Source organism: Tinamus guttatus, unplaced genomic scaffold (assembly GCF_059628265.1).
Source record: "Tinamus guttatus ecotype Peru unplaced genomic scaffold, ASM5962826v1 Tinamus_guttatus_pri_ptg000004l, whole genome shotgun sequence".
NCBI lineage: Eukaryota > Metazoa > Chordata > Aves > Tinamiformes > Tinamidae > Tinamus > Tinamus guttatus.
The window spans coordinates 11,766,771-11,783,618 of record NW_028288538.1 but is presented as its reverse complement, the minus strand read 5'-3'; the positions used below and the strand labels follow the sequence as shown (position 1 = coordinate 11,783,618).

Sequence of the window (16,848 nt, the reverse complement as noted above, 5' to 3'; positions counted from 1 at the left end):
TCCCCACAGCTCCGTACACGTGAAATGAGGTGACTCTGTACGCAGTTACATAACGTAGCTAAGAATGTGCACTGCACCCCACGTCCCCAAGTGAGTTTAAGGTGCAGCTCCCTATTTTAAGAGAGCCGTAGGCTCCATTACCTGCCAGAGGAGCAGGGCTGGGAAAAGCTGGAAGAACTAACACAGTGTCATGGAAAAAGTAGTAGGAGTTTGCCAAAAGATGCAGCTTTACTGCACAGCTAACAAGCTCCCTGAGGAGCACTTTCAACGCAAGGAGCGAGGGCTGGGACACACACTGCTCTTCCTAGCGCTTGTTGGATCAGAAACTCGGGCTACGCGCTGCCAAACCTCCACCAGCAGTTACCTGGTCCTGCTTCCACCACGGCCTGTGGCAGCGCTCCAGGCCGCGTCCTGGCTCAGGGACACCTCACCTTCGCTCCAGGTGCCAAGGACGCGCCGGGGCTCACATGTTCTTTCAGCAGTTTCTCCGCTTGGGTAACGTTCTGTCCCAACAGCTGACGAAAAGGCAGTCAAACAGTAACGCTCACCTAAACCCCTGAGTTAACAGGCACAGTTACAGATGCTACTGCCTACTTGAGCTTTTGCAGATCACACAGGATTTTCCCAGGCGCAGGCTGCAGCAGTCCATGCCGGGATGGAAGTGCCGGATTCCTGGAGTCCGCGTGCAGGGCTCTGCATCCCCAGCGCCAGGCAGTCCCAGGGCAGCCCACGCCACAACTGCTGCCGCCTCCTCGATGCCCTCCGAGCTGCGGGCTCCAGGCGGGCAGACCTGCCTCCGCAACGGGCATCCGCAGCGCTGCGGCGGCTGCAAACCTAGAAAGCACCAAAACCACCACGCGTAGCTGCTGGCCATGTTTTTATTTGTCTTTTGTTTTAAACAGGGGAGCCAATGATACATCCAGTATTTCAAAAAATCAGAAGGTAAAACAAATTTTCAAAAGACTGAGATGCTACATGCTATATTTAACCTAATTTTATTCATGCTTGCTTTTGAGGGAGGCAAGGAGGGGGACAGGAATCATTCAGTAAAAACATACAGTAAAAACAAAATGTCTCACCATATAGAACTTTAACCTACAGTAATGTTGTACCTTAATTATTTCCATGCACACAACTAACATTACAAATTTTTTAAAAAATGAACACAATTAAGACTTCTAGGAGCATTTTATAATAAAGCAATTCCTAATTTCTTTTGTAGAGATCAAGCACCTCCAATTACAAATTCCTATACACAGTGAGTGCTTTACTTGAAATGAAAATCAAAACAAAAAAAGATGTATTTGACAGCCTCAGAATAAGCCGATGTTAATATATAGTCAGCTATGTAGGCAATAAACCATAGTGCTAAACAAAAACTTTTTTATCTGAAAAAGTAACTCAAAAATTCAGTTGACTTTCTATAATTACAGAAATACACTTATCTGCTAAAATAAATAAAAGTGCTGCATATTAACACTTCACTATAAAGAATGCATACCAGAACATTTATAAATATTGAATGATTTTCAATAAGAATAGCTACTACAATAATGCTGGCTAAATAGAAGTGCATAATGAGAAGCACTATGGGTGGTTAATGTTTTGCCACATACTGCTGTTACCTTGAGGTAGATAACACATGCGTACCAAATTCTGCATTCATTTCAGTTGCTGCTGGTATCATGTGTCTAAGAAATGTGTACAGTATGAAAAACTCTAAAATACACATGAATGAAAAATGTTTTGGGAAAAATAGATATTTTCATGCAATTATGTACAGTCTCACTGTGTAAATTTCAAGGCAAGATTCTTTTTCTGCAAAACATGGACACTGTTTTTTATGAGAGAATTTTTCTTTTTTACTTGGTTTAGTGCATTTTTGTTACCTCCTGCATTTTGCATTATTTTGCTCTATTCTTTAATTTTGTGTGCAAACGACATGCCAGTTTAAAAACAAAACTAACTTATGTATAGAAAGTAATTCTGGATTGTAAAAACAATGGTAAACAGAAAACTAATGAAATCCATACCAAAATTACACCATTTGATTCAAGTAAAAAAAAAATTACTTACACTAGTAATAAAAAAAGACAAACACACCTCATGGATATAAAAGAAATGTCTGCTGAGTGTTTTAATTTAGATGTTTCAGAATGCTGCTGTATGTTTTGTGGGGAATCTGGGGAGATGATTTCATAGCAGAAGGTGTTAACGTGGCCTGTATAGATTTCAGGGGCGAGCCAACAGGGCTGTGAAACTGAGGAATACCTATAGCCTCAAGCTGCTTGTTGAAGAGGAGTTCTCCACTGTTACTGAGAAAGCTCTCTTCTCTCTCCTTCTCCCCAGGCTTCCCCTCTTCTACTGGCTCAGGTTCTAGCATTTCAGCATCTTCTTTCTTACTAAAAAATTTGTCCAAATAACTGGTGTAAGTATTTTCTTTTTCAGCGTGTTCATCTTTCCTTACTTCACAACAGAACTGGTCTATGAGGAAGCACTCTTCCCCACTACTTACAAACTGACTCTCCCAAGAAGTTTGGTACAGAGCTTCTAACTGTGCCAAATTAGCCATTCCTTTCTCCTGCTTCTCTCTGCTCACTGACTTGGATATTACTCCTTTCAATTCTAGTTGAGACACTGAGCTATTCAAGTCATTTAATTTATCAATATCAGTAGACTCATGTTGTAAACTAAGCTGAATGGTTTCTGCTATAAATGAATCAAAGTCAAATCCTTGATTCTTCTCCCTTTCTTTTTCAACAAGCTGCTGTGATGCTTCCTCGAGTGCTATCTGAGCTTTCACCAATCCATTCTTTTCACATTTAGACTTGCCTTTCTTATCAGACTTTTCTTTGCTCTGTTCCTTCCAGTTCGAGAGATCTATAATAAGCTTGGGCTCATAGTAATGGTTAACTTCGCTGTCTCGCAAAACTAAATTGTCTAGGTATGAAGATGACCTCATTTTGTAGTTACAAGTGTGACTACATTCCAGATCACAATATTTGTTTTCATGGTGATCTGAGTACTGCCAGCAAGGCTCAGTAGAGAAGTGGGTATCAAAAGCAGGATCCTCCATATACTTTTCACGATCTCCATCCAAATATTTGCGAGGATCTACTTGCACTTCTTCCTCATCAGTAACATCAGAAAGAGCCCTTGGATCACGTTGAACTTCATCTGCTTCATAGTTATTATGAATAGGCCAGTCATGGTCTGAAAACTGACTTTCATGGTATCTGTAAAATAATTTCCTAAATGTTAGTGACTAAAAAAGTCTTCTAGCTCCCAAGACAGACAGTTATGATTAGAGTACTGACAGTTTAGAGAATACTGGCAATTCATCGTACATAAATCTTTCACATGTTCACATAAAGATTGCTTTATTACAGATTAATTTAAATAGCCAAAAGAGACATCTGAATTTGAGGAAAACTAAGTCCAGAATTAGGTATGGAGCAGTTTACTCCATTTACAATGTCTCTTTAAAGCATGCTTAACCAACCTTAAGTATGACTACTGTAATTCTTTTTACCATTTTATGACTACTGTAATTCTCTTTACCATTATATGCACTAAGTGTTGGACAATAACAATAAATAGTTAAGATTCACTTCATTTTAGATTTACCTTTAAGAGGAGTATTTTGAGGAAAAAGAAGCAGAGATTAAACTACAGATTCCAGAGCCCAGTTTATTTCACTAATCCATCAGCACATCCGAATCAGTCTAACAAATCATAAACCAAGTGACAACGCCCTAAATAGATTAAAAAAACCCTATACCCTGGCTATCTTGAAAAGAAACAAATAGGAATGGAATTACTGCCCATGAAGTAACCATGACCTCAAATACACAACAGTTCAGTCACATTGTGTGTGCACTATGCAGCAAGCTTACCTTTCCCAATTATAAATATGGCTGTGACTTTCGTCCATCAGCAGAATATCATCAACCTCATCTTCAATGTGAAAAGGATGACTTGAAATCGGCTCATCCGTTGGAAAGGAATAAATGCTCATGTAAGGATGGGACAAAGCTTCTTCTGCTGTCAATCGATCCATGGGACTGAATGTCAAAATTTGCTCCAAAAAGTCCAGTGCTGCAGAGAAAAAGCAAGTTACAATCGAAGAGGATCAAGCTGAGATTTCAGGCACCTAGAATTGAAGTTTAAGATGCACTACTTTGCTCTACAGATGAACATCTGCTTAAAAGCTTAATTGCTCACCTGCTGAGTATCACCTACTCATCCTATACTGACAAAAATATGTAGCCACGAACTTAGAAAAGTGGAAAAAATAGGAAAGACAGAAGGCTTCAGGTTGAATCATTATCTACCAATAACTGTCATTAAACAAGGCTATCAGTCAGGAGTTAAGAGTCAAAACATTTTGTTTTGGGAACTTTCTTACTTTTTTCTTTTTTTTGAGAAACAGTTCTTTTAAACTAACTTCAATCCAATGTTTATTTGGAGTGCTAATATCTCTAAATATGAGCAATTTAATCATCCTTACAGAGGGAACGGGTCCAGCAGAGTTGCAAAATTCTGCTTCAAAGATGACCAAATTCAGTTCTTAACCACAACTGAAAACAACTTTTCTTCCTTCTGAATAGAATTTACTTCTACCAATCACATATATGCACTGTAATGTTGTTCGCCATTATTTTATAATTTTTGAAATCAAAAGCATTTTTTTCTGAACTACTCACCTTCAGGACTGATGCCTGGAAGCAACTGAGTTAAAGGTTTGTGTGGCTCAGTCATATCATTTCTAATGTAAACTGGAATTACATTGAGAAGCTCCTGACGGTCCTCCTCATGTACAACAGGAATTGATTCTAGAATCAACTGCATCTGTTCAAGTTCATGTGCACCTATGCAGCAGAAGAAAACACAATCTGTCATTTCAACTTCAAACACTCCTGATCCACGTACATGAAAGACACATTGACACTCTGTGCTCTGTGCAACTACTTTTTGTGGAGACTAGTAGCTCCTGCAAAAGAAGAATATCTGAAGCTGCAAATGGGCATGATAATAGGACTGAAAAAGCTTTCAAAAATAGTGTCATATATGAAGAATTACAGAGCTGCTGCCCACCAACCAAGATACCTAACCTTACGTTTTCCTAAGTCAAAACCAAGGACAAGGTCCTTCATTAATATCTTTTTGCTAATACCCTGCAGCCTTGCTCCCGTTAGTGGATCCACCTCATTCATTCATGCAACACTTGGTCTGCTTCTGATTTATACAGTCTCTTATCAATAAAAGCAGTCATGGACAGCTTAGCTGGATACCTATCTGATTTTATATTAATATTCTGCTCTGGAAGACTCTATTCCTGTCAGATGCAAGATGAAAATACCTGCCAGAGAAGTAGTGTAAGTTTGAAAGATAAACCCCAAACTTAACACTATATTTTAACTGAAAATATAAAATATTTTGCAGTAGTAATACACTATTAACTTCTGCACCAATGAAAAGGTAAACAGGTAGAAACTTTAAAATAAAATTCAAGGGAGAAGGGGAAACCAAAACAAACCAACCAACCAAAACAACTCACAAATATGTTAGATGCCAAACAGTAATAAAAATATTAAGACAACACTTTTAATCAGCAGTTAGAGTCCTTAGAATTAAATTTTATATTTGCCTTTGAAAACAGATATAATCAGTTACTTTCCTGTTTTATTGTGTAAACAGTGTATTTTAGTAAGTTTTTATAACATCATAATAAACATTTAAGTTATTTCTCTTCTAATGATCTCTGAAGTATCTCTGGACTAAAAAGCCACTATAATGGCGTATGCATTTTGAGTAAACAAATGTTAACTTTATTTCCATACCAACACTAAAGTTGTTGTACCAAGAAACTTGTCTACTGCAACCTATTGTCAACCTCCCAGAAACATTCACCACTGAAGATTCAGCTAGGAGATTAATATGTATAAGATTATTTGCATGCAAATGTTCCTATCCTGCACCAGAGGCTTTGGGTAATCAGCACCAAAGTTTGAGGCATGTTATATTATATACAAAAACAAACGGGGTCAGAAACAGATTGCAGCATCTGAAATTCTGCACACTACAGACTCTCACGGACCATCCTACCACACATCAGCCATAATTTAAACAAAAGCGGTGGCAAAATCACTAAGGAAAATTTGACTGACACCTACAATCCATAATTGAAATAGGGACCTGATGTGAAGTTAACTGCAGGACTGAGAAAAAAAAAATGTTTTCTCTGTCTACTCCAGGCTATTACAAATGACTTAAAATAATCCACCTGAATCCATGCGGAATTGTCCATAATACTATAAATCAGATTCCAGAGGGTCGGACTGCAGCAGATATCACAACTGTGAGTTAGCTTTTGTGGCTTGCTGGTTTTACATTCTGAAGTAAGTAAAAGCATTGCAGACACTGATAGGCAACAAATAAGTGATTACCTGCAAGTACCCTTTGTCATTTCGATACAGGCACAAACTAGAACACAGCATCATCCCGCTGCTTCAAAAACTACCAAAAAAAAAAAAAAAAAAAAAAAAAAAAAAAAAAAAGGGGCAGCAATTGCATCACTGGATGCAAAAATGCTAAAATTCACAGGCTTTCCCTGCTTTTCATTGTTTTCCACGAGATGATCCAACATTTTCAGGTTCTGACACAGTAGAAATCTAAAATACTTGTTATTAGCAGAACATTTAATACACTGAGGACATTACTCAAGTATTCACTGAGTTGTCAACTTAGTGCAACTTAAAGAAAGCCTCTTCACATATTAATTGCAAGTTTCTATAAAATTGTGACTTCAAGGTGACAGGAATCTATTAATAATTTTAATAAGAAAATGCACTCAATTTAATTAACTTGATGTATAAAGCTAAGAAGTACTGCAGAGGTGTGGCTTTACTCCACATGTCTTTGAAATACCAGCTCGGTTCAGGGAGGTTTTGTCTATATGCACACAGCAGTGCAGGCCAACAGGAGCGAAGCCAGGCGCAAACTGGAGCAGACAGCTGCTGCGAGGCACAAAATGAGCATTTCAGGGGTCTGCTCTGGACTGGCTCACCCGCTCCCGCGCGCCCAACGCCCCTCGGCAGTTGCAGCACATGAGCTAAGCTCCTCGAGCGCAGAAGGCAATTTCATTTTATCTAACAAGACTATTTAGCACATGGAGCACCGCGGGCAACGTGGTGCAGGACTGTGATCGAGAGATTTGCTTCCAAAATGTGTTCCTCATCCTAACTGAAGTACTAATGCAGTTGCATCCTATGAGATTAGAGCACTGCTTCCTATCTGTTGATATTAGCTGTGAGAATCAGGCTTTCTTTAATAAGTTTATTTAGTAGTGCCATTTCTTTTAGGAAAATGCGCACACACTCTTACTCCACCCACCTGCAAAGAGGGTCTTCCCAGTCAGCATTTCAGCAAAGATGCAACCTGCAGCCCACATGTCAATGGCTTTAGTGTAGTTGTTAGGAGAAAGCAAGAGACGGGGTGATCTGTACCATTTAGTAACCAATCCTTCAGAAAGATGGCCCTAATGAAAACAAAACAACACATACAAACAAGAAAGAAGCTTACCTTCAGTCAGGAAGAACGTTTTTTAATTTTTAATACATTAGTCATCGCACTATTTTGACTTACACTCACAGGGATGAGAGGACAGCACAAGACAATGTGCCATTCTCCATGCCAGCACTGCCTCAGCATACCATACAGATAAATAACATTTTTTATTTCTACCTTTCAAACAGAACAGCAATATCTTTATGAATGAACAGCAATAACATACAAATGCAAGTATTTATTAATCAAATGAGGGACTTCAGCAAAAGCTTTCTTGCTCCCAAATGGCAAATAAATTAAGATAAAATAACGAACTCCCTTATGAAACACTGCCTGAACCAGGTAGACCACATTTCTAAATAAAACCCAGGCCACACTCCTCACTATGAATGCATTTGTCACTATGAACTAATCTAGGGCTTCTATACTTACGCCCCTCAGAGTCTTTATTCGATGTGCACTCTCTGCTTTTCTGAATACATCCAAATAAAAGAAGAAAAAATAATATTATACTTGCTGTAGTCTCCATAATTAAACTGTTCCCATCTGAGACAAAACACATCTTCTGAAGATCTGTTTTACTCTATTTGTAAGCATTTTAGTTCGGCCCAGAAAATCCAGGCCCCTAGATGAATTCTGTTGTATGAACCTTAACATAATATATCATACCTGATAAAAGGTCTTTTATGGAATGTATTTTAGTTACCCCAAAATATTCTAGACAGATATTTTGTATAGTAAAATGACTGGCTAAAAACAGGAACTGTATCAGGCTACATAGCAAGAATAAGAATGTCAAAACTTGCCAATGAAAAAAAACATTTCTGATGTCCTAGAAGCCAGCTGTCCTGACAAACAAAGCCACTTTCTTCCATATAAACTTCAAGTGAGTTGAGTCTCACTTGAGGACCCTCTCACTTGAGGACCCCTCAAATGATCCTAACAAGCACCAGATAAGAGACGGCAACAGGGAAAGAATAGATTAGTACACCCTACACTGAGCTGTTAGATCAGTTCATTCCCTCCTGGAGTCCTGCCATCAGCTGCTCATTTAGGGTGAATGTTACTTTAAATACCTAGACAAGGACTGGCAGCCTTATCTAACTCTGTGAAGGGGAGAGAGGTCCTATTTTAAGAAGGCACGGTAGTCAGTTTATCACTTAAGATATTCTCACTCGCCACATACCTTGTGGGAATAGTGAGGATCCATGATTCGTGCAAGACCAAAATCACCAATCTTCAGCACCAAGTCTTCCGTATTTATGAAGAGATTAGCTGGCTTGAGATCTCTATGCAGAACATTTGCAGAGTGAATATACTTGAGCCCACGTAGCAGCTGGTACATGAAAAGTCTGGCATGATCTTCCAGTAAAGGGCCTTGCTCTAGCAGATTAGCCAGATCTGTCTCCATGTACTCCTGGACAATGTAAACACAGTTCAATTCTGTAAGGGAGCCCACGTCATCTGTTAACTGGCTTCCACTAGGACCAAGAATTTCAAATACTTTGACAATGTTATCATGGTCAAGTCTTCTAATAATTTTGATCTCACGTAGAGCATGTTTAACACTCTGAGGATCTGTAAGGACAATTTTCTTGACAGCCACTCTTTTGTCACAGTCATTATCGACAGCAGAAAAAACTAAGCCATTTCCACCACAGCCCAGTGGTTTCAAGTCCATATACCGAGAGCCCAGATCAAAACCATGAATGTTCATGAGACTTTCAAATTTTTCTGCCATTTTCAAATTCTTTACTTTTCTTTTTCCTCAAACTATCAAGCTTCTGTAAACATGCAGAGACACTTCCACCGGTATCTGAAGGAAAGGTCTTATAGAAAGGGAGAAGAAACACTTGGCTTTGACTGCAAGATGGATTCTTGACACTCTCATTGCATTATGAGCCAGCCAGGCCTGTTGTGTCCCCTTGAATTTAGAGCCTGCAAGCTCTATAACTCAAACTGAGCAGAAGATAGAAAGATTGCAGCATTCATAGTTCAAGAAAGATGCAGCATTTCTGCAGACATTAAAGGAAATACTCACAAGAAACTCAAACGGAATGAAATGACATACTATGCACTCAGCTCTACTGTACTAAACTGGTTAACATTTAACAAAAATGTGAATAAATATGCACATAATAGGCTTCTATTAACATCCTCCTCCTCACAGTGCAGATACATTCAGTGTTGGACTGGTCCTGAGCAGCGTCATTCTATGGTGCTGGTAAGCACTATCTTTTCTTCCTTTCCTCTCCTTTGTTTACAGTCTGGTTAAACGGGAAACTGGCAGCTCTTGATTTACAAAAGATGCCTTCTGTTAATGATCAGGTGGCTCCAGCTCACCACAATCACAATCAAAGCTACCATCCATTTTATTCCGTGACAACCTGAAGAGAGAGAGAAAGAGAGAGAGAGAAAAAAAAAGGTGAGTTTTCCAGTACGCACAGAAGTCTTCCTTCTCCCTGACAAGTTTTGCTAAACGGGCAAGTTATTGAGTGCATATTTACAAAATGAGAAGCCACCACAACTGCTGAACTAACCACAAATAACATACAACTACCATTAGACCACCTTTCTAAACATATATTTTGAAACTTTTGTATATAACCCGCTGAGAATATAAGGTACATAATCAAAAAATCCTATAGAGTTTTGATAAAGAATATGATAGAAGAATTGGCATTTCTCCAGCGTAATGGGTAAAAAACGGTCAGCAATGATAAATTCCTGCATCTCAAACAAATTTTGGAAAAACTCTTTCCATGCATTTTTTTTTCCCAAAGTCAGAATCGGGTTTTTAAACTTTAACCTTTTTGCCGTAACAAGAGGTAACAGTGTACCAGACACAACGAAAGGCAATGCCTGGGCATTCTCAGGATTTATTCATTTTCCAGCACACATCAGCATCAATTATAAACTCTGAATCATTTCAAATAAAGTTTACTAGTATCTCAAATCATGATTTTGCCTCCAGAGTCACTGTTGCACAAACCACAGAAGCACGTCCTACTCTACATCTGAGATGTACATTATTACTTTACCAGTTATTTTCACACTTAAATCCAATCTAGATTGTAATAGAAAACTAACAGGGACTACATTTTGCATGACTGATGCATTCTGTAACTGTTTCCTCTAACATATGGGCGCTTTCAGACATCCTTAATTTTAACATCAGTATAATACTCTAATGAACACAACTACTATTTATGAAGCAAAAATAGCTGTTTTTTCAGTAGATTTCCCTAGCTGCAATTGCAGAGCACAGTCATAAGGGCCGCATGTTGTATATCTGCACCATATCCTCATGGTTTCTTTCAAAAGCACAGAGATACCACAGGCAGAAGAGTCAAAGCTGTAACTTACACAATGCAATAAGTGAGAGCCAACTTCAGGGAACTTCTTCCCGACCAACTACAGCTCATATCAGATCACTAAGTGTCGTATCTTCAGTCTTACGATAACACATTTCAGCTCTACAGACAGCCCTCTAAATAAACAGAACGTTCTCCGAACTGCCAAGTAATTTAGAATTAAACTTTGAGTGTTCTTCCATAGAATAACACTAATATTTCAGCAAAGCAACCAGGACCAAGCTAAACAAGTCACAGCACTCCTAAAAGGTCAGCAAGTAACATACCAGCAACATATTTAAATAATGGCCTCTTAATTTGCCAAAATAATCAAAATAGCACGAAGAAAACATAGAATATGGCACACTGACGGAAATAAGAGTGCAGCAGCACACTCAAGATATTACCATTTCTGAGGCTGAAGTCTGACCACCACCAAGACACAGTGACCATGCACCACCCAGCGCACGGGCTGTTTTGCAGCCGCACAACAAACCACAGCAAGGAAGAGGAAACGCATCCTTTACTGGATTTTTCTTTTTAAATAACCATCACCCAAACTGAAAGTTTCCACTATTGTAGCATTCTGTAAAAATGCTGCTCTTCAAGGTTTTGTTTACGCAGCACATGTGACCGCTGCCTTGTGAGTCCTTTCTTAGCCTACTGTGAGGAGTCCCACTTATACAGTGCTTTATGAGGGTTAGTATAACCTTAGTAAAGCTTTAATGAGGTAACCCCATTACTACAAGTTAGTTCTAAACGATGACATTTTCCCAAACGCTATCTTAAATTCAGATTACAATTTAAGATTTCAGCATAAACATTCTTCTTAAAATAACCTCTAAGCTTGCTTAAAGAACAAATACCAAATTCATTTTAATATTAATGTCAACATTGGTAATTAATCAATTATTTGATCATTTACAATTTTAGAAGCTAAAAAGCTAGCATCTTGATTTTAAACTTTTTTTAAACCTAAAAAAGTCCTCATGCTCAGCACAAAGTATGGGTTACTTATGCTCACTCGTTTTGAACTGCTTGTGAACTAGCTCACATCACTCTAGACATTTTCATTCCCTATTCCCTCAGAAGTGTTATGTAAATCTTTGGAGCCTACACTTACACTTTAGAGTTCATACCAACTCAAGGCCCAAGGCCTTTGTTCAATTATCCTCCAATAAACTGTGTTCTATGGACTTAGAAACATCCGAACAATTTGATTCTCCCACAGTTAAGCCTCTCATTTCATGTCACTGATGTCTTCAACATGCACTAACACTAAATGGTTTTTTTCCACCTCCTGGGTGTCACACCTGGTTCTCTACTTTAGCCAGTTCCATTAAACACAGAGGAACAGACTCGAGGAGATGCCCAAATCACTTTGGTTGCAAGGAGTAAGATCTGCTGATCTCTTCACCATCAAGTCGGACTTTACAGCTTTGTGCCAAGACTAAGGAAGGGCTGAAGCAACAGATGGGAGAGCAGTGACAACATTAATGTTTACCTCATGGGGAAACAGAGTACATCCCACTTACTTCCTGAAGCAAAAGTCCTAAAAATTTCATCCTTTGGTAGGAAAACAAAGCACTGGTAATTTAAGCAGCCTGCTGCAGCCTTCAAATTGTCCCTGTGCTGACATAAACTTCCCATATAACTATGAGCCACAAAAGGCAGTGCCTAATCATTCAAAACAGGATATAGTCATAGGAAACTGAAACAGGAGGCAACCAATCTATCCAGCAGACACAGTAACCAACACGAGTATTTTGAGGACAACTTTAAGTGGCCAGAGTTGAAATAGCCAACAAAAAAGAAATATCTAGTGTTGTGAGAACAAGTTTTTATTTACTACAATCAAAAATTCTGTTCTGGAAAAAAACCAGGTGACTATATTATAGCAAGTTCATTTACTCTTATCGAACACATGTTTCTAAGGCAATGCGGCACACTAGCTGAGCTTTGCAGTGTCGTTCCTTTCACCGATGCTCACTTCTTTAACCGCGGCAGCCGGGCGCCTGGCGCCGCAGAGCCCCCCGCTCCGAGGCGGACCCCGCGCTGCCCGCGCCCGCCGCTCCTCGCCAGCCCCGCGGCTCTCGCCCGCGCTGCTCTGCTGCTCCAGAGGCACGAGCGGCTCCAGCAGCTCCGCCGCGCACGGGAGAGCAGCAGCCTCACGCTCCAGACAGCAGTTCTGTGCACCAAGGAAAAACAAAGCGGGAAATCCCCAACCTCCTTAGACTATGACTAAAGCATAAAAAAAGACTTAAAGGACAGCCAGCTAACCAGAAATTATGGCTTTTCTTGTGTCAAAATAACCTCAAAGTAGCAAGCTTTCTTCACATTTTACAGCCCTGTTAGCTCTGGGATTTTTTTTTCCACTAACACTTGTAAAGGATGACACAAACACATTAACTGTACAGGTTATTCACTTCCAATCAAAGTCCTAGCCCTCACTCCATCTGCCTACCTTGAAAATACACGGAAAAAAAAGGAGAGATCTTCAGTCGTACAACACACCCTAACACTTATGAATATTCAGTACAACTTGCATAGCACTGACAGCCTAACGTGATGGCATAACATATAGTATTAAAAAGCAAATCACTTTCAAAAAGAAAACACACACACTGTACTAATTTTTATGAGCCTGATTTGCGCTCGATGGGTTATCTATTCATGCAGGCACAGATGTTTTCGCTCAGACTGTCTGTCATTGAAACAGGACCGTCCCTTTTAACAAAAGGGCACATTTGTTCCTCGCTCCCTCCGCGCTCCCGGGGAGGGCAGGGACGCCGATTCCCCACGTGCTCTCCCGGCCGGGGCCGCTCAGCCCCCGCGCGCGGAGCGGAGCAGAGCGGAGGTGACCGGCGGGCCCGCCCGCCGCGCGCCTTTATCGCCGTGGCAGGAAACAGGATGCGCGCGGAGGCACCGCCGCACACGCGGCACTGACTTGTGATGGAATCCAAACAACCCGGAGCTCGGCCGGGTGACGCAGCCGCGGGCGCCCACGCCACGGCCGGCGGGAGGGCCGGGAGGGCCGGCAGGGCCCCGCGCAGCGCCGCCCGCGGGGCCCCCCTGCGAGGGCAGCGGCCACGTTGCAGGCCGCGGGCAGCGGGAGTCACGGCGCGACCCGCCAAGCGGCCGCTGCTCGCGGCCTCGCGCCGCCGCCGCCAAGCGGGGAGCCCCGCGGCGCCCCGACGGGGCACGAACCCGCCGTGGGTGTCGCAGCCTCGCGGAGGCGCCGCCACAACCTGCCGGGGCGCCCGGGGCGCCGCTTGCAGCCGGCCGGAAGGCGCCAGAGGGGCGACCTGGGCGCCGAGCGGCGGCAACGCGAGCCCCGCCGCCCGCCCGGGGCCACCCTCGCTGCCCGCCTCGCGCCAGCGACCGGCTCCGCGAGCCAGGGCCGCGCCAGCTCCGCCCGCGGCCAAGCGCCCCCCGGCCCGGCTTGGCCGCGCCGCCCTCCCCCTCCCCGGGCAGCGGCTGCCGGCGACCGTTACCCGGCGCTGCCGCTGCCGCCTCGGCCTCCCCCCGCCGCGCTGCCCGCCCGGCTCCCTCACGCCGCCGCCGCCGCCGCCTCGGCCCGCCCGCCGCACTGCGGAGGGGCCGCGCCGGCCGCGAGGGCCGGCGGAGCGGGCCGGGGGGGCGGCGGAGGGAACAAAGCGCCTTTGTGCGGCGGAGCCGCGGCGGGCGCGGAGCGGAGCGGGGCGCGCGGCCGGCCGAGCCCCCCCCCGCGGCGCCGCCGCACTCACGGGCCGTGCCGGGCTCATCAAGGGGCTGCGCTGCTCGCACGGCCGGGCCCCGCGGCCCCGCCACCGGCTCCCGCCCGCCTGCTCGCAGCCGCCGCCGCCGCAGCCGCCGCCATGTAACCCGGCTCGGAGGGCAGCGCGGGGCGGGGCGCGGCGGGGCCGCCTCCGCGGGGCGGCGCCGGGACGGGCGGGCCCTGCCCCGCGCCGCGCCGCGCAGGGGGGCGCTGGGCCCCGCGCGCCGCCGCAGGCTGCCGGCTGCCCGGGGCGGGGCTCCGCGCTGCCCGCGCCCGAGCTCCGCGCCCGCTGCCCGGCCTCGCGCTGCCCCTACCGCCACGTGCGGCCTTGGGCCGCGCGCGGGGCCCGAGCGCCCTCGGCAAGGCCCGGGGCTCCGCGCTTGGCGCTGCCGCAGGCCCCAGCAGAACGCAGAGAGGAGGCTGGAGCGCGGCTCGGGGCCACGCTGGGTCCTGGGGCAGCCGCGGGGCACCGGGCGGGGAGCGGAGCCGCAGGGACGGCGCGGGGCACCGCGGGGAGCACAGGGCCACGGCTGCGAGCGAGGGCTACTGCAACAGCACCCGGGGGAGCTGGGGGGCACTTGCATGGAGCGAGCTCACCCATGCTGCCGTGAAAACCTGCCACGGGGGAGAAACAGGAGCACCGTGGCACCTGGGGCCTGCAGGAGTGCCCGAGGGGCCCCTTTCCGTACCCCGGGCCTGGCCAGGACCTGTATGTCCCCCCGCAAGTATCTGTACCCTGCCTGCCATTGCTTTCACCTCGGTGGACACTGGCCTCCTTTTCTCCTCTCCAGGGACAATTTTTTTTCCTGTAAATCATACCCAAAACAGTAAAACAAAACAAAAACAGGTTTAAAATTCTCCCCAGGACAATGATGTGCAGCTGAGTTTGCGGGGAAAGACATGGTTTCACGTATTTATAAAGACACATGAAAATACTAGGTCTGCCCATAACGTAAGAAAGGCCTAACAGTTTCGGCACAACTCATCAGGACCAGTGGAGTTCCCCTAGCTCCCTCATACGCCTTCCCAGGGTAGGGTGACTCAAAGGCAGAAAAAACAAATAATGCTTAAAGAAAAAAAAAACTGGTTAAACAGATTATTTATAGTTGACACGAGCATAAACGTACCTTGCATTGCATAGGGCTCTATGCCTCCCTCTGCTGCCATCTGGGCAGTAGCATTCAGCTGGCCCTGGCAGCTTTGACTCACGTAACTTCAGTTTTTTAATGAACAGTCATATACCAACATCCAGGCAACTCCCTATCCAGCTTTTCTAAAGTTACTTAAATATAATTTAAAACTGCCTGAATTATAAAGCCAAGCATGAGCTGTTTTAGTTTAGCCAGATATGTTAACTCTTCTGCTAGCAGTTACAAAGCAGAAGGCAATATATTGCATGTAATATATTGCTAATATAACTGTGCTGCTCCACACCGCAGTGTCAGTGCCTGCAGCAACACCGTGGATGCTCCCATACCTTACATGCTGAGCGGGTGGCAGCTGTTACAAACTTGCCTGCAAATTCACCCACAAGTTCAAACGTACCCTTGGTGTGCTGCCCTCTTGCACCTACTTGCAATGAGAAAAGTCTCTCACAGCAGAAAGTGTGCAGATGGAAACAGAGTATTGCCCTGAAGAGAATACATTAAAGGGAAAAGGAGTAAAAACCATTCCCTAGCACTGAAAAAAAGAATCTTACAAATAGGCGGCTTGTAGCACAATCCCCAAACACTCAGATATGGGAAGCAAATAGTGAGCTGTGGCCCAGCCTGCCAGAGGCCTGGCGTTTGCTGCGTGTGATGCAGCTTCTTGTTACAGCTATTGTTAGACAACCAGAGTCCCCTGGCATCTTACCCCTTCGTCCTCCCCAAACGCCTAGTCCTGTGCCTGTGACCACGCAGCAAAACACGTGGCTTTACTCAGTAGCAGAAAAGAAATATGAGGTCAGATGAGATAGGCTTATTAAAATACAAGGCTTTGCAAAATTATTTTTAGAAGTACAGATGCAAAAAGACAGGGCAAAAGGTGACAAGAGATATCAGCAGTTCCAGCCTTTGTTGTCCTCCAGGCTGTGCCACTGAACAAGAAAAGCCATGACCAGGTCCCTCTTCCCTGTGGACACCAGCTACATCTGAAGGGTCTTCCAGCCACGCGTAGCCTCTGGGACAG

The 16,848-nt window shown here is 44.2% G+C and overlaps 1 protein-coding gene across 1 annotated transcript; it reads right to left on the bottom strand.

The window, feature by feature from the left end:
* Positions 1-864: 864 nt before the first annotated feature.
* On the bottom strand, positions 865-14,796 carry MAPK6 (mitogen-activated protein kinase 6). The gene is made up of 6 exons (XM_088519461.1): positions 14,669-14,796; positions 8,756-9,956; positions 7,396-7,540; positions 4,707-4,871; positions 3,897-4,098; positions 865-3,236 (listed from the first exon to the last, which is right to left on the bottom strand). The coding sequence occupies exons 2-6, from the start codon at positions 9,308-9,310 to the stop codon at positions 2,138-2,140; spliced, it is 2,166 nt and encodes a 721-aa protein (XP_088375587.1). The 5' UTR covers positions 9,311-9,956; positions 14,669-14,796; the 3' UTR covers positions 865-2,137.
* Between the last annotated feature and the right edge of the window lie 2,052 nt (positions 14,797-16,848).